We start from the raw sequence: 25,932 nt of genomic DNA on the forward strand, positions 1-25,932 counted from the left end.
TGCATACCTACGTCAGTTATGGGTAGCAGATCACACACTAACTTTTGTAAATCTTTTGGTCATACTTGTATGCCAAGCAACATGACCATGACAGAAACAGAACTAATAAAGCTTGTCCAGAATTGTTAGCTAACCGGAGCTTGTATTTTAAAAAATTAGGAGTGAATTGCTTCTAGGCAATTTGAAGGACGTGAAATGTGTGCAAAACAGGCCAGTCATGACAGCACATGGGCATAAACCAACTGGAGCAGTTCACGGTTGGTTGGTTGGTTGGTGCCAAGAGAATGGTTCATACCCACTCAAAAGGATTGGCCAAGAAATGAGTGCTAACCGAGAAAAAAAACTGGGCTCGGGATTTAAAAAAAATATAATGAATGCACTTGAAGTACTCGTTTAGGAAAAATGGTGTATATAAACGGGAATAAAAAAGATGATAAGTAGACTTCTAGAAATTGAGGTACGACATGAGAGAGTTGGTGCGGCCTAATGGCACTTCCTTAGTGGTACTGGTGATGATGGCCCATAAAAATGGTGCATACCTACTAAAGGAAATTGGCCAAGAAAAATTTGTATTAGTCATTGGAGACAATTAGATGGGAAGAAAATAGGGGGCAGAAGAACGGATTTAGACAGTGTGTTAAAGAGAAATAATAAAGAAAAGAAGGGAGGAGCGGCAATTCAACATTTGTGATTTTTTTCCCAACTATTCTGTTATATCCAAAGATTTCTTTTTCTTGTCTCAAACTTTTCTCTTACTTTATTCTTTTCTCTCTAAAATAGCTGGGTCGCAGCCTAATCATTACAGGCAGCTTCTTGGCCAATGCCCCATGTGGGTATGCACCATGATTCAAGGGTCCAACCAACCAACCAACAAGTCGACCTGATCTGAATAGCTGTAGCACGGCAGATGCTTTAGAAATGAATGAGTAGACTGCGTGGCACACACTCCTGTGACGGTGGCCGAGCTTTGTGCCCCCAAAAGAAACAGTGACAGTCTTAGGTGTCACAGGGGGGTGAGCAGGCGCCTTCCTTAAGGGTAAGAGAACTGGAAAAAGGGAGAAATGTTCCAGAGATTCAATTTCTTGGCAGAAGTGGCACAAGGGAGAGGTGGTTGTATCTACCGGATATACTAAGTGTAGGCATGAAAAGAGGTCAGCGACACTTCGCACAAAAGAATATGACGGTGTCGCCCGTGATCGTCAGCATCTTGGACCAACAAATGTTGGTGATAACGGCTAACAACGTGCAAGAAAATGGGGAATTACCTTTATAACCAGTAAAGCCAATGCCAGTTTAGTGTGTTTTTCTTGCGCTCTCTTCATTCTCTTTCCCGCCGTCTATACCCACGCAGGAGGTGTTGACCACATCCTAGGTGCCACGCACACAGGGAGTTGACTGCTTTAATGGCACAGTGGATAGCGTGCATGCTTGGCAGTCAACCCTGATCTAGTTCTGTTTGTGCAAATTACACACTCGTTTCCTAGTGTGTGGTGCAGCTCGGAAATTGCAGTGTCCACAGCAGATCGAAACAGTATTCCTGAAAAAGCTCAAGAACATACGCCACAGTAGAGGCCCTGCACTTGTTGTTCAGCATATTTTGATTGCCCTGGGTGCTTGTATCTCATAGTGGCTCACAATTCGCAAGTGCTGAATTCCAGACGTTTACGGAGCTGAATAACGGTGCAGACCTTCGGACAGCACCGGGTCACCCAAAGTCCAGCAGGCTCATGGAACGGCCCGCGCGAACTGCGAAGCATGCTTTGAAGAACGTACAAGGCTGCTAAAAGCACTCTTGGCAAGGTATCTGCACAGGTACTGAAGGACGTCGTCTGCCGGGGGAGTACCCCAGAGAAACTGAATGGGCTACTAGCTTTGTTCCAGACTGGACAACCCAGCCGCACCTCAGAGAACTCGCGCTGACCAGCCTGTTGTCGGCGTGTTGCAGCCAGGGGGACCAGTCTGAGTAAAGACCATTGAGTGAAGCATGCCATCGATACCACTCTGGATCACGTCAATAAGTGGTGCTAATATGATGACCGCAGATAGCCCATAAGAAAGGAACATTTGCTAGCACAGCAGCCAAATCAAGCCATGAGTGTTGGAGCATGACCCAGAGGACTGAGCCTGTGACCATCAGCTTCAAGGAGTGACCGCCGGCCCCCCCAGTGGGACAGCAGGGCAAGCAAAAAAAATGATAGGCTGTATCTTGATGTCACACTTTCAAAAGTCACTGTTTCACTTGCCTTATCACTTCAAGTCACCTTGAAGATGCCGTATTAATCTGCACCCAGCACAATAAAGCTTCACTAACAAATCTGTTCACCTCTACTGGTGGTTTCTGTGCCATAGAAAAAGACTATTGCGACATGCCGTCTAAAGTCGCTAATTGAACTCTTATTTTTTAATAACAGCCAAGGTTCCTTGTACTATGCTCTTTTCTTAGGTGCCGCCTAACCGCATGACGTAACGAAAGATGGGGATATTCCCACATGCAGCTCCTGTCCTGTGATAGATTTAGTGCAGCTAGGAAAGAACAAAAAGAAATCAGTGTAACCTTTGAGGCAATGGGTGAACTCGGATAACCCCATTCATCAACTCCCGCCCAACCTTCTGGAGTTGCTGTTATACGGTCCTGCTGCTGGAGTGATGACACCGCGACTACAAAAAGCTGCCGACAGATCAGATAAGTGTGGCCATGCATGATGAAGGAGGTGAGGAATATGCGTGTATTGGCAAGAAAGGGTGAGTCGGATGCAGTCCCAAGTCTAGTAGCTATGCCAATGATCTGTGCTAGGCATTGACTTGAGCATAAGGCTAAAGGCTAAATCTTGCGCAGTAATGCTGAACCATGGCAAAAGAAAAAAATCTTTTGATGTAGTTTAGTATTTCCACACTCCACCCGCTCACTTCAGTTTTCCTGTCCTTCACATCTATTTCCATATGTTCATACAGTGGAGGGCCTGCCATGCGTATACATGATGTGGGTCTGTCAAGTCAGTGTAGCAATTAATACTGCCCCCTACCCCATGTATGAACTGTGGAGGAGCTGCAGTCGCTGCGAGGTTCAGTTACAGCTGGTGGGTCGGGTGATGATGGCAGCAAGATCCACTGGACTCCTGGACTGAGGATTCCACCCACCACTTCCAGCTCCTACCTTCGGCTGGTGGAAAGGGTCGTTGCTGCAGTAGTCTCTAATTGAGTCCTGGACTGAGGATGCGGCCCCACGTTACGGTGCTTAGAGTAATATGTTTCTTCTCTCTCTCTCTCCCTCCAGCTGCCATGCACAAATTTGCATATAATAGAAGTATATTTTTCCTGCTCCTTAGTTTTAAATAACTTACAGATTTATATAATAAGTATAGATTTTATTGTCGCGTTTTCTAAGAAAGAATCTTGCTCATTACGAAGCCCCAAACTAATGAGGTTAGCATCAGCGCATGAAGTTGTCTTACGATCAAAGGTATTTGGTTCTAGCTTCTCTTTATAATTTGTATTCCAAAGCACCTCGTGCTATTTGAAAGGGGTTTTCCCTTTTAATTTTTTAAATTTTCTGTGAATTTTATAACTCCTCCCTTCTGTTTAGTTTTTGAATAAAATAGACACTGCTGCTCCAATTGAATTTTCATCAACATTACGATTTTCGTTCACTTCTACAGACATGTTCTTATTCTTTACAATGAGATTGGAGAAACACAACCTTGTTTTAGTTGGGAATCCTGGCCAATCCCCCCTTGTGGGTACGTACCTAAAACATTGAGAGCATCATCATCATCATGCAGAAAGTCTTAGGAAACTCGCTGATCAACTTTCTAGATTCGGAAGGCAGTTTTCACAAAAGAAAAAGATTAGATTAAAAAAAAACTTCCGCTTTCTCACAATACGTCGGCAGTAACGGAATAGAAAGATGCTAAGAATTAATGCGTCATTTTATGTTAGCATAATGTTAGCATTCACATTAGCATTGACACTCAAATGCTCGAGCCCTTAGGCCTACTCCGCCTTGGTTTAGGGATTCCGATATGGTGACGATTCCTATCGTTCTGTAAGTTTCCTCCGAAAGTATCCCTCAGTAAGGCCATCGGATAGGAACCCTTAAAAGCGTGCTTTGTCCAGAGCGGTGGGAATTCGTCACAACCATTATGTTTGCGGTGGGTGTAAAACCAGAGTTCGTAGGGGAAGCTTGGACAGCACAGCTGGAAACCCTTTGGCAAGCAGGAAAGCAATCGAAGACCAAGCCTTTTGTTAGAGCTCTCGAGTCTTTCTTTGAAACCACGCCCAACTGCTTCGAGTGTGCCCTTGCGCTGACCTGCAATGCGTCTGATTTCGGCAAAAATCGTCCTTACACGCAGCTGAGCTTCACCATAATGTGCGTCTTCAAGGAATGGGTGCGTCGACACCGTGACCGATACTCTATTTTGACCAGCGAGTTGAAGGCGCGTGCCCTGGACGCTGTGCTGTCTGCGCGAGGGAGCTCGGCTCTAATTGACGCTGTATGCCAAGCATACAGGTTAGAAGAAAACGCGTACAGCTACGTGGGCCTTGTTCGCGACTTGCTGCAGAAACAGTTCTTCAATGAAGCCAGCACTCTCGTTGTTCGGCTGAACCTCCAGCCGCAGTTTGCGCTCGGCGAGATAGCCGTGCCGCTGTTCCTCTTGGACAAGCTTTCTCTGTTGGACAACTACCTCGCTGATTATCCAGAGCTCCAGGAAGAGATGGTGCGGTACCTGGACCGCCTGTACAAAGACAGCCGCCCTGTGTGGGACCTGGTACACTCTCTGAACCTCAAGGACAACGGCAAGGCCAAGTTACACCCCAAGGCTTTGGGCAAGGCCATTTCAAGGATGCTCAAGCAGTATGACTTGCCGGCTCATACCTGTCGCCATTTCCATTTCAGCAGGAGCAAGAGTGCCTTGAAGTACTTGATCCACAAACGCTACGATGAGCTTGAATACTCTGGTCCAAGCTGGCGGGAGATGGTTCTGCAAGTTGTCCAGGACAATGAGGACCTGCACTTGGAGCTTGTCCGGGAGCTGATGAATGCGAATGAGTACGAGAGTGCCCTGGGCTTTGCCCTCAGGCTCAACCTGCCTGACAGTAGGTGGCCTGCATACCTGTACCGCTTCCGCCACTCGTATTACCCACGGGACCTGACTGAGGATATGCTTCCAGCATGGCGATCGGATGACGTCTCGAAAGACACTGGACTGTTTTTGCAGCTGGGACTCGATCTTTCAGCTGTGCACATGGTAGATACGGCTGGAGACTTTCTCGGTTGTATCCGGGTTCTCAAGACCTACGACGTGATTGGCATGGACGCAGAGTGGCAGCCTACCATGGGACTGGGGCCTACAAGGCTCTCCGTGTTCCAATTGGCTGCGCGGGACCGTGTGTACATCCTGGACATGTTGGCACTGTCTGAAATGCTGACCGAAAAAGACTGGGACCTGCTCTACACAGAGGTGCTGGCTGCAAGCTGCATAAAGAAGCTGGGGTATGGCATTGCCGATGACATCAAATTGGTGATGGAGACTGCCCAGAGCCCACACGCCATGTTCGATAATGTTGTGGACTTGTCTAAGTTTGCACAGAAGTTGCAGAAAGATTACCCTGCTCTGCTCAAGCCGGCGAACGTTGAGTCCATGCCATCGAAGGGCTTGTCCGAACTGACTCGCCTAGTCCTGGGCAGGCCGCTGAACAAGGATGAGCAGTGCTCAGACTGGGAGAACAGGCCACTGAGGGAGGCACAGCTGAAGTATGCTGCTCTGGATGCCTTTTGCTTACTGCAAATTTACGACGAGCTTCACTCCACTGCCCGGAAGAAAAAACTTGACCTGGAGGACCTTTTCGAAGGAGCCCAACCTGGGACTGAGAGCGGGCAAGCCAAACGGTGCGCAGTGAATGAAGACCGTGCGCGTCCACAACATCCGGTCCCTGTGGCGGAATTCCGGGTTGTCGTCGACACCATGGTTCAAGGTCTGGGCCGCTACCTGCGACTGTGTGGCATTGACACCATCGTTCTTGGGAATGGCGAGCACCACGACCAGGCTGTCAAAATTGCTCAAAAGGAAGGCCGTGTGGTTATTACTAGTGGAGCACCATATGAAAGGTTGAAGCAATACTTGGCTCCTGGACGCTGCTTGAATATGGACACATCACTTCCTGCTCAAGAACAGCTAAAGGAAGTACTGCAGTTCTATAAAGTTGTGGTTCGCGAAGACGACCTCCTGACCAGATGCGTGGCATGCAACGTGTCCCGTTACGCACTGGTGGCGCACGCCGACATGAGGCAGCTCTGCGAGTTCCAGGCCATCGCTGATCGCCAAGTGCTGGGGTCGTCAACAGTGGAAACGTTGACACGTAACTACTGGGCCGGCTGCTCGTTGAACCTTCGCTCGGGCCTCTTCAGCAATGGCACGCGCGTCCAGTGTGGCGGCTTGTCCTTCGAGCGCTTAGGAGGTGTGGAGACCTTCTATGTGTGCACGTCCTGTGGCAAGGTCTACTGGGAGGGATCACACCACATCAAGCTCAAGGAGCAAATGCGGCTTGCCAACGTGCTGAGCTGCGATGCACCAGTGGTGGACGTTCCGGGTTCCAGCGCCGACTAAATGGTTATACGAGATTTGGGCCTGTACTATGGTGTCCATATTCCTTTGAACACATGTCCTACTGGGAATAAGAGAAATGTTTTGCATGTTCTAACGATTTCTGATGGTTGTATTGAAATTTGAGTTCTGGGCCGTGAGTGTATGCTGTTTTGATGTGCTTGTGTGTTTCACCTTTGCGTTCCTGTGTGGGCCACCCCGGAAAAGGCTGGCCCCTCAGTTAGGAAGCTTAGGATAAATGTTTTTCGCAGTGTTGTGTGAGCATTTATTTCTCGTGCTTTTATTTTTTCTTGATTAGTATTCTGTTAGATGTGTACCAAGCCTTTTTTTCCCCCGTAACTTCTTTGAACTATCATTTACCCTGCAGGCATATATCAGCATGCACTGTAGTAGTGTGTATACATGGCCTGTGTGTGCGTATACGTGCATTTATGCTGGTGTATACGTGATTACACTTCTACATATTTTTTCGCGTGCATACGTATTTATGTCATCTAAATTCACTATATCGTTTATATTTTGCATATGTAAATCTTTTTCTTTTTTCGTTCATAACAGCTTTTTGTGAGCAATCATTAGCATATCGTGGCTTTGTACTTTTTTTTTTGTGGGACTGTACAAGATGTACTGTTGTTTTACCACTGCCATTTTGTGTGTAGGGCTTTAAGCCTGGTCAAGCTGCTCAAGCTGCAGCTTTTTATTTCGGATCAGTTTTTTGTATGAGGAAAATAAAAAACCATTTCTGATTCTGATTCCGAATAGATCGATCAAATGGGACTAGAGGCACCACAAGCACATAATTACGTTTCTTAATATTGGCTTGAATCAGCGGTCACCAATCTTGCAAGCCTCGCAACACATCACAAGGTCAAGGCTTTTTAAGTGCGAAAAATTTTTTTGCAATTTTGAAGCGCATATCTTTCACGTCCTTACTCCAAAAAAATGTTTTGCATTTCAAAGTCTTGATCATGGAATACCAGCTAGCTGGCACCTATGCGTTGTTACATCACAGGGACTGGTCAAGAAAGTGGCCAAATCGCTGCTGCTTTATATATTTTGCTTATTTATGTTTATTGTTGGACATTTGTGCTAAAGAAGTACTGATACGGAAGTTGTGTTACGTTTTTCTCGCAGCTATAGGTGCCTACGAGCCCACTAATCATAGAATGGAACATTAGATTGTCAAACGCAGCATTATAATTAGAGCTCCGTTTATTCGTGTGAATTTCGGTTTCCGTGAAGCGAACATCGAGACAGCCACCATGACGGGAAGGCGCATTTGATGTCACCATTCCCATCGCACCGCAGCCGATGCTGGTCTGGGCATGTGCGCGCCAGAACGACCCGATTGGCCGTAGTCGCACGTGTCGTCAGTCCCAAAAACTGCGACGTGAGGTACAAGGCAGAAAAGCGTGCTTCAACAGCACCGCGGCTGCCTCAATACGTCATGGGAGCCCTGACATTGGCCGTTTTGGTCTAAGCGCAGATGACGTCTCGAGCTTGCTCGATGGCGCAGGTGAGCTTTCTCGTGCATGCAAGGTTTAAAATTGATTTAAAATATGTTCTACTGAAAGGGTACAGTTTAAACTTCTGAGGTGGTATCTCCATCTACAAAGAAAGCTTTTTACATAGTTATCTGAGCTTTGAAATTTCGTGTCAGTACTCCTTTAAAATACACGCTAAGGATACCAGAGGAACAGCATCAGGTAGCGTTATTTCAGACTGTCTTCATTTTCAAAAAAAATTGTCACTCAGAATTTTACAGCATTGCTCGAGAAGCACCTGGAAAAAACGAAATTCGGATGCGTCAACCTGGTAGACACCCTAGTATTGGCCTTTAGTTTACTTGTGGAGTATGCATTTCATTAGTGTAGGCTATTCCAGCACATCATATATTTCTGCACTGTATCATCTTTACACATGCATGGTGCCCACAAGTCACTGTCACAGCCCATGCACTTATGTCTTGAAGAAAAATAGACATGGTTTTGGCTGCACCAACCATAGATGTGAAAACATGATACATTCCTGCATATATTAGCATGGTCCAATACCCCACTGCTGGTATTTGTGCTACCGGTGCTACTGTGTGGGCATGCAACACTTTGCAAACTCTAAAAAGGGAACAGATGCTTTAGAAAGTATTGTTCAATATATCATTGCAGGTATGTACCACATGCCCCACTTGGTTTTGTTAGGTTTAATTGGTGGCAGCCAAACTTTCATATCCCACTGGATCCAACTTTAGAGCATGTTATTACTTGTAGTATAGTGTGGTTTCACCAGGTGGCAGCACAGGCCACTACTGCACAGAGATAGGACCGCTGCCGGGCTAGGGGGAAACTTGGTAGAGGCTTTGGCTGAGCCTCAACTTCAGAACCATAGAAGTGACGAAGAGGCGGCTGGAGTGGTGGTGGAGGAAAAATAGGGAAGGGATGTGCACGCAGGCGGAGTAATCATACGGATGAGAATTTAGAACAGTGGAGGGAGGAAAAACGGGGAGGGAGTGATGGGAGTTTAAAACTGGCGTGAGGGGGAGATGGGGGAGGGCAATGCATTAGGGGAGGGCAATGCAATACACTAGAAGTAGAGAAAGTAAGTGGAATAAAACAGGCAAGTCGGTTGCTGACAACCGACGCCCAGATTCAAAGGGAGAGCCACTATTCATTATCATCATCATTGTTTTCTCTGTCTCCTCATACAGGGTGGCATCAGTGCACAGGTTATAAAAAAGAGTACTGCAGTGGAATAAAGGCAGGTACATTCTTTTCCACTCAGCCGTGTGCTGAATAATACTGGTGGTGGTTGTGGCAAAACATTTATTACAAGTAACAGGAGGTTCCTGCTTGAAAGCGGGCGAAACCCTCGGCCCAGGGCCTCTGTGGAAGCTGAATAATCCGTCTCTATCATCTCGTCTCTTCAAGGTGCTGTCTGAGCACCATTACAATATGCTTCAAGAATTTGCTACAGGGTGACGACACTTTGAACAGAAAATCAAGGCTTATGCTCCTCGTGAATTGTGTAAGCTGACAGCATTGGAACAGCAAAGTCTTGCTTTACCTTGCACATATAACAAGCCCACAGCATGGCTTATAGTTGGGCCCAGCAAATTAAAGTGTGCCGTTTCACACCGCTAACTGTACGCAACAGATATAGACTGAATTTAAAGGTGGCAGTTTTGGGCGGTGTGACATCGTTGAAAAGGGCAATGAAACTTTAGGTGTTCCCTTTAACTATGACAATCAACTACACACCTTCCTTGGAAGTTGCACCCTTCCTTTCTATGACGTGGCCATAGACACGCAGTGACTGATGTATTTGTTGGAATCCAATTTTACCCCCACACCAGAAAGACATGCTGTTGCTACAGTTCGGCATGCTTAATAACGTCAACTTCAAGAGGATATTCAAGGTGTCCTGGGGGAAAAAAAGGATGTGTCTGTATAGAAATCATGAGTGTGAATTTAATATGAACAAGGCAGACAACAAAACTAGCCTAAATACACGTGTGCGGAGCACACTTTATTACTGTGTGAACAAAATCACGAAGCGCATTGAAAAAAAAAAAAAACTGTACATAAAATTCTATAAACTAGCCACTCTATTTTGGTGCGGGCTCCTCAAAGTCGTCGAGGAAGTTCTCTTGCTTTACTGCAAGCATTGAGTAGGCATCTGCAGCAAGGAATTAAAGTTCACAACCACAAAAACATCAGTCTCCACTTTGTTTTAAATGACGGCTGGAAAAGATTATAAATTACACTGGCTGGCATAATATTGAAAATCCATGACTGGCACGTATAGCCAGCGTTACTATGCAATCATCGTGAAAGGAAACACGAATCGATCACTCATACATGCAACATGTGAAATACTGATCATAAAATGTGTTTTTTCCTTTCCTACAGGCGATGCGAATAAAAAGGATACATATTCCCAGCACTCCTCCAGTAAGCAAGAAACCGGTGAACAGGTTCCTCTGGCGCATACGTTTCAGCCGCCTCACCCTCTCCATGTTGTCTCTCTCAATGATCTTCATGTAGTTGAGGTGAGCCGACCCACTGAGTTCTTTCTGAACATCAATTTTCGGCATCACGTTGTCACCGGACATATTTCCTGAAAGAGAAACTGAACTCTGAAGGTGACGCGCCAAAGCAGCGGCGCTGACACGCCTTAGCTGGGAAGCAGTGCCACTGCGATCGGAGAAGGGCATGGTAACTCAAATGCATTCCCTCACCTCAATTAATACCGGGTTAACGTCGTAGTAAGTCACGAAATAAGCAAAACCCGCACGTCCAACGCAAACGGTCGCACATGGGAACAACGAAACACCGCAGCAAGTCGGAGCACGCACGACCTGTTCGAAGCCAATGCCATAGAGCCAATGCTGGCCAGTGCCAAAGTGCTAGGTTTGCATTTTCCAAAAAAAATAAATTTCTAGGTGTAAGAATTGACGCATGTGGGCTACTATGTGCATTAATAAATTAAGTTTAGATTTATTAACTTATGTTTTGTACGTACTAATGCAGCGGCTAAAGATAAGCTGATGAATCAACTTTGGTTGGCGCAACGGCAGCCATATTATTTGTTGTGGTTTCCCTTCGTACCATGATTTTACACACGGATGTTGGATATTTTCCCCAAATTGAGTCCGTTTAGGAAGTGTTCAATATAGCGAGAAGCTTGATAATGAACAAAAATGGGTAAATAGTTTTTCTCACTCTTTGCGGGCCCACTGGCCAATTATAAATTTGACAATGTTTATGCTTTGTGAAGCTAGCCCTAAGAAAGTGACCTTCAAATGCGGCAGTCTTTTGCTATCGCTTCGCGTTATAATTAACGGTGACGCTAAAAATGCTCAGAATCTTGAAGGTCCCAAGTCGAAGAAAATGAATAGTGTTAACGGTCATCTGTACTCGCTGTTTTTCGCCGCGATAAAACACTTTTTTTCGTAAGCCTAATTCTGCTCTCAAAGAGACGCGAGTGGGCAAATGATTAGGCCTAGTGCCACTTCGTAGGATACTGTTCGGCAAATTAGTGCACTTTCACAGCTCTGATGACTTAACACGTCCGCGTTGTCTCGTTATGCCTTCATAGCATGAGTGCCAGGTTAACCGTTCATGCTATTGTAGTCGTTATATTGTCTTAACGTTAAGAACTTGAACCCGAGTTGGCAATCATTGCCGATACCCTGGCTATGTAAACAGTGGCTGAGTTTTCGGTGAGCATAACTGTTGTGTTCTCAGTTTTGCACAGTTAAACTAGTGTCGGCGCGCTGATCGTATAATATAAATTGGACCCGCGCAGTGCAGTGAAGCGTGTTCCATTTTCTGTTCGCAGTACGAAATTATACAAACAGGGACCGTTGAATGGCTACACGTACTGCATTCGTCAAATCTTCGAGGAAAACGCTATTGGATACTCGCACGGCAGTGGGAACGCCACGAAGGTCAACAGCAAGTGTCACGGTTTCTCCAGCGAAGAGCAGTAAGTTTGTTTCTGATCATTATTAGCTGCGCCGTGACGGGAAGCGCCTTCGTTCGCTCGTTTGACAGTTGTCAGGAGTCACGAGCGCGGGATCCCAACAGGGTGTTTATCATGTGCTTGGGATAGGGCGGGTGTGATTGTCCGTGTGCTTTTAGCGAATCATTCAGTTTTGCTTGCTACGGAATGCCAAACGTTACGTTTTGTGGATAATCGGTTGCCTACATGTGTATGCCGAAGTTGCTGTGCAAACCAGTGACGACGCGCCGGTTTTGCGAAGCATTCCGTTCTTACTACCCAATGGTCAGCCGATAGCGAAACATTACGGTTTGCGACACATCAGATGCCTACATTTGTGCGCCGCGGTTGTGCTTAAACTTTCTGGAAACGACAGTTGAGCTGATGCAAATGATATGTAAACCATTAGTTGCACGTTGGCATAGAGTGCATGATAACGAAAAATTGTTGCATTAACATCGCAAAATAAACCGTCCCCCGAGTGTTCAGAATAAAAAGCAGCTCTGGTCAGAATGTTTTGAGGGAAAAAGCAAATAGGAAATGATATGATGACCAACCAGAGCGCGTAACTGCGGCGGATGACATCTATGACAAGGGTATTGGAGTGCAACTTCTTTGTTTGCTGCTACATCATTTTCAACTGTCTTGTGTATAGTACCATAAGAGGTTCTATTTGCTTTTCATTTGTAATCAACCCACGTAGATGCAGTATGTTATAGATAGTGTTTTGGTTGCTATTGGATTTTATTTGCACTGACAGTTTGACTTGAGTGTCACAAACTTTGGTTAAATTAACTGGTGACTTGCCTCCTATGTGTTTTTTCGGAGCTGTAGAAGCACTGTTGTTTCCGTGCAGTTTTTACTCAATGCTTGTGCTTTTGAACCTACAGTGTGTGTATCGTTTTGTATGTGAGTGGCAAGTTGCGTAACGACCTAGTATTTCCGTGCAGCTAGAAGTCGGGTTAAGATTTCTGTTAGTTTCAGATTGTCGTTACAGTATTCTTTAATAACGTAGCACAGAATCATGGGAGTTTCAGGTTGTCATTACTGTGTTCCTTAATAATGTAGCAGGCACAGAATCATGGGTAGCCTTACAACGTCGAGCACTCGACAATGGTTTTTATTTTGCATTCGTCGCATGCCTGTGTGAATTCAGGGATGTCACCACTGAAATTTGTCGTATGGTGCAATTTTGTGTGCTGAAAACGCTTCATGTGGCTTAGCCTTTAAGGTTGTTGACCCGGGAGGCAAACACCGTAATCTGAAAGCAGTAATGTAATCTCTCTCGCATTGCTGATAGCCTTGTTTTCAGACAAGAGAGGCTTGTCACAAGGTTTTGTGGTGCTGTCATGCATCTTATTCTGAACCTATCTTGAACAACTTGCGTAGTTATGGTAGCACAAAGCTGGTGGCAACCGTAATCTGAAAGCAGTAATGTAATCTCTCTCGCATTGCTGATAGCCTTGTTCGCAGACAAGAGAGGCTTGTCACAAGGTTTTGTGGTGCTGTCATGCATCTTATTCTGAACCTATCTTGAACAACTTGCGTAGTTATGGTAGCACAAAGCTGGTGGCAAGTAAAAGACTTGTCCCGGTTATATAGGATATTTTTATCTAGCTGTGGTATTTCTTTGTGGGGTGGTTGTTTCTTTTTGCTTTGTTCAAAAAAATGGGTTGCTCATAACTCACTGCAATGTTTTTCCATGAAATAATGGTGCCATTTAATTGAGGAATTGGCATTCACAGATGCCAGTTCAAGCTACCTGTGTCCTTAATGTGCATTCTAATAGTATGTCTTCAAGGGAATTGTAAAAGGATCTGTGTGCCAAAAGGATTAGTTCTGCAGGAACTGGAAGTTAATTGTTGCTGCTGAAATGCAGTGAAACCTAGTGGGGCGCTTCACCTGTGCAAATGGTCCGGCCATAGGATCCGTTCTTGCCTCTGACTCCTGCTGGAGGAATTATTGCAATATATTTCAAGAGCTTGGCTCAATTGTACTCTCAAACGTTCTCTGAGAAAATGGGCAGCCTGAGTTGCGGCATAAGGAGATTTTTGTGCTTGGTGTGCTCTGAAAAAAGCCAAATCGAGATGTCGCTATGGGCTTGATTGCTTCAAAATTCCTCCGTGTAGCTAGCTCCCCAAGGGAAGCTGAGGTGCACGTTCATTGGCCATTTTGAGTTTTAAAGTCACTTGAAAAAAGTATTCATCATGCTTGTAGAAGCCACCGTGCTCCCTTCTAACAACTCCCTTCTCACAGCAGCTTTTTTTTTCTTTATGGAGGGAGGATGAGGGGGGGGGGTCCATTTGTGCATTTTGAATCATGTGGGCTCAATTTCTTACTTTTATTCATATTTACCGTGAAGTTCTGAAAGAACGCCCACCCAAACTGCAGAGATGTCAAGTGAAAAATACAGGATGGGTGAACTTTTGGGTCAGGTGTAAAAAAACTACAAAAAAGTGGCCGCGCAAAACTGTGGAGACATCAGTTCAAAATGCAAGGTGGGAAAACTTTCCGGTCAAGTGCAGAAAGGACAAATACGTGTCCGCATCGACACATGAACAGGTGATTCACGTTCACTTTGCTCACTCACTGTCGCTAAAGGCATTGAACGATGTGCCACTGTCAGAGTCGGAACACGAGCTGCAGCACTTTGTCCACCATGCTCCCCCGAGCTTCAGGTCCCCTCACTAGTTCCGTGCTCACAGAGGCCAGGCACTGGTTGCACTCGCCGTCTTCAGAACCGTTAGTGCTTGGCGAGATGCTGCACTGTTTAAACGATGCCAAGACAATATTTCCCGGCCCTTCTATTTTTCCCATCTACTGCCGCTTCCTCCTTTCTATTTTTTCCATTCTCCTCCTCGTAGTCAAGCCGGACAGGTTGTCTCTCTTTTGTTTAAAATCGAGACATTGGCGATATTCTCGGCCGCAGGACTTTTCCGCGGAGGGAGCTCCCCGGGCCTTTTGAAGGCGTCGAAGCTAGCATGATTTTAGAAGGTGGCCGATCTTTAATGGTCTTTTTGTAAATTGAATGTTTTGCCCCTAAAAGGGGGTGGGCAATGTTTCGGGGGAGGGCGTTCTCTTGGAGCATTACGGTACTGTTGCAAAATATTTCGCTTGTTCTTGACATGGGTGCAAATATTGCAGAACAGATGGCCTGGGTTAGCACCAATTAGGCTATGATAGATTATGCTTACCTTTCACATTCCTTGTATAAGTTTTGGTTTGCTCAAATAAGTTGTGCCTGCGTCAGCTCCCAAGTTTTGCACCGCTTGTGTGCGTTGAAAAACTGGGCCTTTGATACTTCTGCACACAAAAATAGAGCAAAAGGTCTTGTTAAAAGTACTTGGGGTACTCTGGGTTTCAACATCCAGCTGAGGGGTAGCTTTTTTATTACGACAAGCCATGGGTAGTAGGGTGATTGCGTCTAGTCCTGAGTGGCTAATGGCTGAGTTTTTATTGCTCTAATCACTTATTAGTCACAGCTGATGTGGCATAATAGGTTCTGAGGAACCAAATTGTAAGGTTGCAAGCTGTCCAACCAAGAGAAAACCACCTGGAACAGTAACTCTGCTCTTAGGTGGGTGATCGGAGATACTAAACATTTTTTGTGTGTGGTTCGCGAGATCAAAGCGTGTGAAGTAAATGGAAAGGGAGTTTCTTGCACTGCAGCATGCGAGGATTGTGTAAGTTTGTATTTTTTAAGCAACTGTGATGGTGATAAAGTGGCCAGAGCGTCTTGTAGCTGGGGCACCAGATTGTGAAGTCTGGGCCTTGGTGGGTACATCTGTGATCATGGAAAGAAAAATGTTTGGTGTACATGGTGGTTGAAATGCAAGTGGACAGTAGCCTAGCAACTCACAGAAGCCAAGCTGTTACTTAGCAATGTAATCAACTTGTTATGCTTTTGTTATAGGTGAGGTTTGCATCACCAATTCAAATTTGGGCAAATTGTCCACCCAACCTTTACATATTTGCAAGTTCTCCTGCTATGTAGCAGGCCTTCACCTGACTTTAAATCGTCTTTTCCAGGCTGTGATTGTCTGCTCATGCAAATTTAAATTCTCTCAGTGGCTATTCTCTGTAGTGTTTGTATGAGAAATGGTCAGTACACATTGTGAGTCTCATTGAGCGAAATTACATTATGTTGTGGATTTTTGAGAGAGAAGAGGGTATTGTGGTAAAGTTGCGCCCGTAGCGTTGAAGGTGCTACTTCAAAGCTTAAACTTGCGCCTCGTCGTTGTGTGCCCTGTTCCGAGTGAGTGTCACAGAAAGTGTGCCCTCCCTCACTGGTGCAGGAATGGGAAACTAGGGGCCCCCGTGCCTGCTCGCCTCTACACCAGCCCTGCCCTGGTGGACGGCCCCCACGTGGTGAGTGGCCGCAAGGACCAGCGGCGGCAGCGCCGTGCCGCGCTGACGCTTCCCTCGGAGGGAAAGCTCCGCTTTGCCGACCGGCTGCGGGCACTGCTCAAGCGCGAGAACCACCAGCAGCCGTCCCAGGCCGGGGGCGCGCCCCACGACCCCTATGACTTCTCCGAGGCCCCCGCCGCCTCGGCGGCCGTGCCGGGGGCCACCGTGCTGGCCGCGCAGCGGGTCCCCGTTGCCGCCGCCACAGTCGGCGGCCCCGGCATTGCGCCAGCGCCGGTCGTCGTCTCCGAAGCACGGCGTGCCGTCGAGAATGGCAGCCACGGGCAGCAGCTGTGCGCCGAGCCCCACCCGCGGCCGGTGCAGCCGAGGCCGGCGGCCGTGCCCAAGGAGGTGCTCGTCCAGCAGATCCAGCGAGTGCCGGTCGCCTCCTCGCAGCCGCTGTCGTCCATGTCCTTCGCCAAGGGCACCACCGTGTTCGGCCTGGCCGAGGTCAAGCCCAAGGTGGTGGCGGCCGGCGGCAGTGGCAAGCCGGCTGTGTGCGGTAGTGTGGCCAGTGCGACGAGCGCCCCTCCCGCGGCCAAGCTGGCCAAGACTATGAACCGGCTGCAGGCCAAGATCGCGCAGAACCGTGTGCTGGACAAGCTCAAACGGGCACAGCAGGACCCTGGGCAGCACGCGGCCCCTTCTAGTCACAACCACCGGGTGGTGATGGTGTCCTCCGCGTCGCCCATGCTGGTGGGCGCGGCGTTTGCGCGGGTGGACCGGCAGGACACCGCCAAGCCGGCCACGCCGGTGGCACGGCCACGGGAGAGGCCCAGCCGAGACAGCAGGAGGGTGAGGGCGGCGCCTGTGACGGTGGCAGCCCCCACGGCAGCAACCACCCCCCTGGCCACCACCTCGGCCGCTGCCATGCGCAACCTGCGGCGCTTCTGGAACGCCGACAAGAACTCCGGATCGGAGGAGGCTGGGGGCAGCAGCGGCACTCCCAAGCTTCCTGGCTCCCACACCGCCGCAGGTGGGCATTGCAGTCCAGCCTTATACCCCTGTCACACGGGCACACTTCAATTGCGATCGAGTTTTCCAGCGCGCTCGACGCACTGCTGCTGCTACACAGCCCATTTCAATCGCCATCGAAAAGTTGCACAGGTTGCGCTCGTGTACGCTAGATGGCGCTAACATTGTACTTGCGGCCGGCGTCTGGTAACTTCTCGCAGTCGTAGGTATACGTAACTATGTAAATGTTACCTCACGCTTATTTGGGTCGAGTTATCTGACACAGTTTGTGGCGTTAGTTGAAGTTTTCACCTTCTGTGTCATTACTGAGCAGGGATGAGAGTATTGCCACTTTTGTTCGATCGCGATTGAAACTGCCGTGTAGCATGCACCCGATCCAGATCGACTCAGTCGCGATTGAAAGTGCCCATGTGACAGGGGTATTACTCGAAGGCATACTGCCAGTGTGTGCTTGCCACGATCTTGTTATTGTTGTGAGTATACTGGCGGTCATGGACAAATGTGTGTCCTAGAAAGGCACCACTGGAAGCCATGCTAGTGATCGATTTTGACCCTGTGCTTTTGAGAATCAGATTCTGTTTTCCTGAAAATCATGTTACGCTCATCAAGTTTCGAGGCTAAAGTGTTCTGCGTCCACTTTTCCCTCAAACAGTTACTTTTGTCGCTGTGGCAGCATTAGAATGCCTGCATCTATGATGTCTCAGCGCTTTAGCGTGGAGCTGCTCACGTACATGCATTGCCTGCGGGTGTGCATCAGATGAACATCACAGTGATTGTATGAATTTTCGCACGGTTGTACACTTCTAGAAAGTGCTGTCATTGAATGTCTGAATGAGCAGATTCAATGAACTGCCGATGTCACATGATGAGCCAACTTGGGAAATTCTGTGGAAAAAGTGTAGAGGGAAGAAAAACAAGCAGGGTAATTATTTCGAAATGCATAAGCTTTTTTGTTTGTTAATGTATAAGGGAAATCAGTCAGCAGCACGAAATAACCATTCTCCAGGGCAGTTATGACCTCACAATAGGGAGTTTTAGCTGACTGTCTTTCACGGTCCGCTCCGCTCCGATAGCAAGCGGAAGCGCCATTGCGCATGCGTGGCGCGCTTGTCCGCGAACGGCATTGGCTCCGGTTGCGCTGAGCGGGCCGCTGATACCGGAGCGGAGCGTCGAAAACGGTCAGCTAAAACTCTCTAATAACAAAACCGGACTTCACAATAACAAAACATGCATAAAAATGTACTTGATGTGCAACCAATCCTACACCGCATCAGTGGCAAAACAAAGCAGCGCAGTACTGTGTAGGTTACACATAATTTAAATCATAGCAGTTTGATATCTTGCACAATGTCTGACATGCAAAGACTTGCAGATTTCTTGTCACCATTGCGGTGGTGCACATTGGCAGAGGCAAAACAAGGAGAATGAGCTGGGTGCCTTCCTTATCTGGGATTGTGCAAGATATCAGCAACAATGTTGTTCTTTTTTTCCGCGTAAGATACGGCTAAGAGAGCTGATAATATGTTGAATGAACCGAATCGCATCGGCCTACACTGTAGATAAGAAGCCTCGCAGGGTTGGATGGCTGCGTGCCAGAAGCACGCGCATTTGCGCAAGTGAGAAAAGAGCTAAGAATAAATGATGGTGTGTAAAGGAAAACCTCAATAGCGATCCATTTTGAAACCCTGGTAGTGGGGATCCGATGCAGCTGTTTGGGAGGCTGGCCGGGCACATGTGGAGCCAAGTTCCTAAAGCATGATTTTTCTGTGTGTGTTTGCGTGCAACACAACTGCTGCTGCTCACCAGGCCTCGGGCTTTGTAGCAAGCTGCAGGTGCGCTCGCAGATCCCTCAAATAATTAGAGCAGCGAGAATTGATCGGGGCTGCCATCACCATCAGGTGCCTGCTTTGTGGAAGCTTGCATGGGGCCAGTGCTAGAATGAAATCTCAGTGCACACGTCATTCTTGTGTGTGTAAAATGCAAAACTATTTTTCAATCAAAGTTCCTTGGCAGTATGCTCTAGCATGGTAGTGTGAAGGGATTCATGATGCGTTGCATTGCACGAGTCTTGTTTTGAAGTTTCCAGTCCTTGGTACTGCAGCAGGATAGTATTCGGTGAACAGAGAGGATTAACCTTTGCATGTTGGACTTTCTCACTGCCAAACAACAGGGCTCGCCTCTTTTGCTACCTTGACTATTCAAGATTTATCAGTTTGATAATGGTCTTTAGTGCAGAATTTCATTGCATTTGAGTTTTTGTAAGGGAAGTAAAGCAATCTGGTGGTCAGCTCAGAAAATGTTGTTCAGATTAATTTCAATTTATGGAGAAGAAACGTGATTTTTGATGTGAGTTTGTATCAAGTGTGGCCGCCACACACCGCTGCTATTGGGTGAAAAAGGGAACAAAAGCAACACCGCTCATGATTGCAGGGCATCAGCATTTGGTTTTCAGGGTCAGGGCTCCAACAGGGAATCAGGAGACTACTTTCAGTTGTTGGATTTACGTTCTGACTACAATAATTATTCAAATTGGTGTGGAAAAGTTTCTGACTCCGCGTGGCTCTTGGTTTTTTAAAAAAAAAGGCAAAAGGCTTAAATTTTTCGAACGTGGAAAGTGCCTGTTTTTGGCATCAACACAAGTGGTACCAAAATGGCCGCCACTGTAAAGAGAAAACAAATGTAGTGGGATTTGAACCTTGGTTCCCAGAACAGAAGGCGGGTGCATCACCACTGCTCTAACTCTGCACACTTCCAGCCAGATGTCAGAGGGAAAGCCAAAACCAGCCTGATGCGTGCCACATAACAGTTGAATGTGACAGCGCACGAGTAGAACATGTGCACGCAAGACATCAGATTCTGGGGAAGCTGTCGCATGAAGTGTACCGAGTGTGCCTGTGAAAGTAATTGCACCAAAATTTATTTACTTAATAATTAATTGATTGATTGATTCATTCATTCATACTGTCAGCATACAGCAAAGACAGTTCACAGTGTGAAACTAACAAGTGTGACATCAAACAATCAAATCTACAGACAACAGTGGAAAGAAAAAGAGAGAACCACATCAGCAGCACAACCATGTGCACATTCACCTGTTTGTAGATAACAAACAAAAAGGAGGCAATATTATGTGCCCGGGGGGGGTACCATATTGCATAACGCAGCTTCAAAGCGTTAGACGTCACTGAGAATAAGAACTTCATTTGTCAGCGAGTTCCATTCGCCAGTCACTTTGACGGAAAAAGAATGTTTCAGACAGCATGTTTTATTATTCTGCGGTTTGCGCGCAGGTGAAGTTTCCCGCGTGATATACTTGGCAATATCGAACGAAGCTATAGTGGCCATACAATATCTGGAAAAAGAATCTGGAAAATCCGGAAAAAAATGCGAAGAACCGAAAGCGAAAAAAGAGTCGCAAACACGACGTGGCAGTGAAGTGGTCTGATAATCGCTAGGCTTTCGCTTTCAAACCACGTAAGCAGAATGAAGTGCCCGAGCAATGTATTGCTGTTGTGAATCGTTGAAGGTCCCATGCCAGTAGTCTGAAATACCGTTAGGGTCAATTGCAAACAGCAAACAATTGTTTTCAGAATCATCTCTGCAGTAGTAGTAGTAGTAGTAAAGACTTCTCATTTGGCCGAAATTACAGGCTGGGCATGTCGACAACCTGGGCGACTTGTCTGCGCTGTTGTTCTTCCCCTCTAGAGCCAAGCCAGTCGGTCCAGGTGGTGATGGGAAGGGACGGGGAGGGATACGAGCTGGATAGCTGATCTGCCAGGCAGTAAAATACGCAATGAGGTAAACCAGCTTAGGTGGTGGGACAAGAGGGGTCAGACTGTGCAGTGCTGTTGTTTATATTTGGCACTGCCACGCAATTACTCAGTTGTGAACAAATTTGCCATGGCACCTTCGTTGCACAAAAAAGCATTCCACTCGCAGTTCTAATTCTAATAGTGGCAGTCGCCTTGCGCCAGAGGCCTCGACGCTATTTCCAACTCTGTTAATAATGCGTGTGCAAACGAATCCGGGTACCTGCTCCTGAGATAAGTGTGGCAACCAGCGGCTTAAAGCGGTTTCATTTATATAGGTTCTGCAACCTTTTGAGGTGGAAGGCCGAGTTGCATGAAGGGCAGTACAGCAAGTAGGGGCAGGGCTTTTTTTTTTTTTTTTTTGGATTAGTGCAAAGAAAGGAGGCGAAGACATTATTTGGGAAGCAATGCCAACTTGAAGCGATCTTGCTTTGTTCCTGTCTAACCCCATTTGAGGTTAGAATTGGCATTTCAGCCTTCAGAAGTGGCAAGGGCAGGGGGTTCTGGCGTTGCGCCGGGGGCTGCTTAATACTTTTCCGCGTGCGGCAGGATGCCACCCCTGGTATACATGGTTTCTGTGTACGTAGAAATAAAAAAAGATGCCGTCAAACAGCTATGAAACGCGCAAGCAGGAGTTTGGTGATGGGCGCCAGTCAGAACAGTGCTTCAAGAAGCTTTATAGGCTATTTTTTGGGTCTAAGTAGTCTATCAAAGTTGGGACACAATATCTGCGCACCCAATAAGTCCTCATTCACAGCAACACTCCAGAATAGTTTCACGATTCGCCCGTAAAGCCGCTCCAGTGCTCGCTGATGCGCCCCTGCCCATTGAAGGCCACGATGAGAAACGTGCCCGGAAAGGCCAGCAATGCTGAGTGATGTCACATCATTTAACATGGCTGTGTCCATGCCACTGCCCTGTAAACCATGTATACATAGACTTCTGTGAAGATTGGTCAAACCAAGTGGTAAACGTGTTTTATGTGTAAATTGTGCAGGATTTCTGGCACTGCTGGCTCTTTCAGGTTAAATTTCAATGTGAAGGCTGCAGCGATTGAGCTGTAATTTTGTGTCTAATTTCCTGTGGTTCCACTGGGCCAGTTTTCCTGTTGATGCGGAGCACTTCATGCCTAAATGAAAACGCTGCCAGTGGCGAAGTTTTTCTCGTGGAATTGAACGATTCATTGGCAGTTTTGGCATACAAAGTGCGCCACTGGCAAAGGTTTTACGACTGCTAAAGTAGCGATTTGTTGTTCTTTTTCTCTCTCTCTCTCTCTCTTTCAGAGTTGGACAGCTCTGGCAGTGATTCGAGTGATGACGAGGACAGTACGGGTGAACGTGGCCCATCGTTATGGAACTGGGACCTGGACTGCAGGTGAGGGCAGTGCGCTGCTTGTAACTTTTGGTCAAGAAAATGAGCGAGGGGGGGCTTGTGTGTGCACAGCTCACCAAACCAGTGGGCTTCCTCACTGCTTTTCTTTTCCAGTGAAGTGCGCTTCAAAGTAAGTAGCCTCTGCCCTCTTGTCACTCGTTGGGAAAGAATGAAAGGCCGCCGTGGTAACTCGAGATGGGAGCAGAGCCTTGGCCGGCTAGCTTGTTGTTTATTGCCACCTGCGTGTGCAGAGCGCAGTCTGCTGAAAGTGGCACCTCAGATGCCTACGGGCAGTCTGATCTGCCGCACTGAGTGTGCCACCTGCCACATAGGAGTCAGCTACAAGTTAAAAGCGACGAGAGTGCCTTCTCCATCGTAGTACCACACCATGTGTTCCTCTGCAGCGCCGGAAATAGCACAGCACGTAAGCCTGGTTTTTGAGAAATGCCAGAACAAGGAGCTCATGGACAGGATGTAAATTGTTGTAACTTGATGTTCAGGTACAATTAGCGGGAAGGTTTGAATTGCTGCAATTTGTTCCGGTGATTGGAATGCGCAACATATGAAGGTCTCCTTACGCAGTAAACTTTTTAGAAAATGGCACACTTTTAACTGCATTCCTTGACTGGGGCTCGTCTATGTAATACAGTGAAGATAACTCCTTAGTGCCGGAGAAAAAATGTTTAAGGCACATAAAAATGAAGCTAAGTTAATGTGCAGTCACTTTATTATTTTAAAAGTGAAGTGAGGGGTCAAATGCAAGTTAAATTTGTGAAAAACAAATTTTGTCACAAACTTTGGAAAATTTTTGCAAAAACAATCTTATATCCAAGAGCGAAAAAACTACATTTTGGAACATACAAAGTCTTCCTGCGTCTACAGTAGCCAACCGATTTTTCGGACCTGGAGGGGAATGAAAAATAGTCTGAATAAAGGCGCAGTCCGAAAAATCCGTGATTCATTACTCCTATGGGACAAGTGGCGGTTCTTCGGGAAAGTCCAGAATATCCAGAAAGTCCAAATATTTTAGGTTGGCTACTGTATTATTATTATAGCCTTAATAAAAATTAGCTTCGGCAGTTTGTCAGCTACAAAAAAATGGCTCGCAGCTCTCTCAAACCCTAGAGAAAAAGCTTTTTGTTCAACTTCGGTAGTCCATTTAATGGAAGCACAGTTGGCCTTAAAAACATATGACGTACATAAAAATGAAGCCAAATAGATGTCTGTTGTAATAATGTAGTTTTGAAAATGAAGTAAAGTTTAACTTTTTCATTGCCACGCCTATTCAAATCAATCACTGGTAATTGATGCTTTATATTGCCGATTTCTACATGTTGTGGTCGTTCCTCGTACACCTGATACGCCTCAGTGGCTAATCTAGGCACTGTGCTTTTAGAATCAGTTTGAAGTTTCCCGCTCCAGTGACATTGAGATTTTTACGGTGTTTTTCTGTGAGCTGAGGTGCATGTGTTTTTGCGAAAGGGGGCGTGGCTTCAGCACTTGACAAAAAAAACATGCTGCTTGTGGCTATGCTGCATTACCATCAAATTTTTTTGATCAAAAGGCTCCTGGCAAGTGGAATACCAAATTGCATTGCCAGCTTTGCATTCCGATGGTGTTGACAGGTGGTACATTACCTGGAAATGACACTAACTTTTCACTGGTGAGCTTTGGTTCAGAGAAAGGGTAGCGTTATTCTGCCAAAACTTATTTCTGAAGGTTTCCCGCATGTCTAACAAGTGGGCCTGGCTTTTCAGCCAGTTTCCAGCAGTTTCGGTTTTGTTCTTGCATTGCGGAATTCATATTTTGTGCTACTACGCAGTTACCCAACTGCAAGTTGATTTGCCATGGTGCCTCCATTGCCAACTACTGTTCCTCGAAAAAAAGCACGCCTTTGCGATGAAAGCTTCAGCTAAAAGTTGAAAGATAGCACCAAGTCGTCAAATATTAGTTCAGACAAGGAGAGTGCTTCCAATTGGCCTTGAACACTGCCAGCTGTTCATTGGCCAGTTTCGTTTCGGTGCTAGGGTATTTCCAGAGGTCTAGTGTCGCTTTAAAGTAGAACCGTCTATTCTGACAAAATCTCCAACAGGCTTAATATTGTTTCTTTCCAAAAATGTTAGGTGGCGCTGCAACAATGTAGGAGGCTCGTACTGCTGAAATCTCTTCATTGTGCGACAGCTGCTTGGTGAAAGCTTGCTGGGCACGATTGTAGTGCATCGCACCTTATTCCTGCATGCAAGGCTACCATAGCATGTCAGGAGGTCATAATAAACCGCAAATGAAAGTGTTAAAGATAAGTGATGGTCAGAACGTCAACAAGCATCCACCACACAGTTTGGTTCTCAACTCCAAGTGGATTTCTTCGTTTCGCTTGCTTGCCCTGAATTTTGTGCTGGCTGAAATCATTGACAAGGTGTTTTTACATTGCGCGTGGACTAATTTTTGCCTCTAGTAATGTCCAGCCACCAGATTTCTTCCGTAGAACTATTCAAAATTGCACGTTTTGAAATGGAGGTTGGGCACCACACATGCTAACATTTTCTTTTATATCTGACAAATTATTCAGTGTAAGTTTTTTTTTCTGCGGTAGATCTTTGAAATGTGTCCTACAAAATGTATACCTTGATGTGTCCTACAAAATGTATACCTTGAATTTGAATGTATACAACTACTTTTTTTTTTTTTCATTTTCTTCAATACCTGGACAAAAATTCTGAATTTGATCACTTTTTTGAAAAGTTATCAAATTCATTATCAATAATTTATGAAAACTTCATTAATACTAATGTTGTTGGAACGGATATTCAATCATCTGCATTTTATGTCTCTGCAATATGTGCCTAACCACTATGTTTCCCAAAGAGAATATTTCCTTAGACCCCTAAAAATCTGTCAACTTCCTGTGGTAACAAAAAAGTTAAACGGTAAATGTAATTTTTCACACGAAGTTCTTTGAAAACTTCTAGAAAAAAATGCCGGATGTCGGTATATCAAAATAAAGAACTTTCTTGAGTATACAACGTCTTGTATTAAAAAATAAAATTTTACCTGAAGTTCAACAACAAAAAAAATGTATATCGTTTCTGAACCCTAAAAAAATTTTGTGTGGTTCTACATAAAAATTTTTAATGCATAAACTGTTATGCTGAAAATTATATGAGGAATGTAAAAATAAAGGTATATAGATGTGCAAGGAATATAAAAATAAAGGTATATAGATGTGCTCTTGAGAGTGACATAATGTTTTAGATAGAGTAGGGGGGGAAATG

General features: G+C 46.1%; 3 protein-coding genes across 3 annotated transcripts in view; 2 read left to right on the forward strand and 1 right to left on the reverse strand.

Annotated features, from left to right (window-relative positions):
* The first annotated feature begins 3,795 nt into the window (after nt 1–3,795).
* LOC144178470 (exonuclease mut-7 homolog) lies at nt 3,796–7,354 on the forward strand. The gene has a single exon (XM_077706351.1). It carries the CDS (start codon nt 4,140–4,142, stop codon nt 6,603–6,605), a length of 2,466 nt encoding a protein of 821 aa, XP_077562477.1. The 5' UTR covers nt 3,796–4,139; the 3' UTR covers nt 6,606–7,354.
* A 2,740-nt stretch (nt 7,355–10,094) lies between these two features.
* Ccdc56 (Coiled-coil domain containing 56) lies at nt 10,095–10,985 on the reverse strand. Its single transcript, XM_077708669.1, has 3 exons — nt 10,837–10,985; nt 10,530–10,715; nt 10,095–10,274 (listed from the first exon to the last, which is right to left on the reverse strand). The coding sequence occupies exons 2-3, from the start codon at nt 10,708–10,710 to the stop codon at nt 10,204–10,206; spliced, it is 252 nt and encodes an 83-aa protein (XP_077564795.1). The 5' UTR covers nt 10,711–10,715; nt 10,837–10,985; the 3' UTR covers nt 10,095–10,203.
* A 175-nt stretch (nt 10,986–11,160) lies between these two features.
* LOC144178471 (uncharacterized) overlaps nt 11,161–25,932 on the forward strand; it is a 34,529-nt gene continuing 19,757 nt past the window's right edge. The window contains exons 1-4 of the mRNA XM_077706352.1: nt 11,161–11,302; nt 11,940–12,086; nt 16,397–17,481; nt 22,573–22,663. Of these exons, the coding sequence (XP_077562478.1) occupies nt 11,289–11,302; nt 11,940–12,086; nt 16,397–17,481; nt 22,573–22,663 (1,337 nt within the window). The 5' untranslated portion in view covers nt 11,161–11,288. The remainder of the gene's footprint in view (nt 11,303–11,939; nt 12,087–16,396; nt 17,482–22,572; nt 22,664–25,932) is intronic.

This window comes from Haemaphysalis longicornis, unplaced genomic scaffold (assembly GCF_048455015.1).
Source record: "Haemaphysalis longicornis isolate Haplotype H1 unplaced genomic scaffold, Haemaphysalis longicornis Haplotype H1 scaffold_4, whole genome shotgun sequence".
Taxonomy (NCBI): Eukaryota; Metazoa; Arthropoda; class Arachnida; order Ixodida; family Ixodidae; genus Haemaphysalis; species Haemaphysalis longicornis.

What these genes read in the sequence shown, in the direction of transcription:
- Ccdc56 (XM_077708669.1), bottom strand. Translation starts at nt 10,710, where the DNA reads ATGTCCGGTGACAACGTGATGCCGAAAATTGATGTTCAGAAAGAACTC. An exon ending in TGGAGGAGTGCTGGGAATAT is followed by an intron (nt 10,275 to 10,529) that starts GTATCCTTTTTA and finishes TCCTTGCTGCAG; the next exon opens with ATGCCTACTCAATGCTTGCA.
- LOC144178470 (XM_077706351.1), top strand. Translation starts at nt 4,140, where the DNA reads ATGTTTGCGGTGGGTGTAAAACCAGAGTTCGTAGGGGAAGCTTGGACA.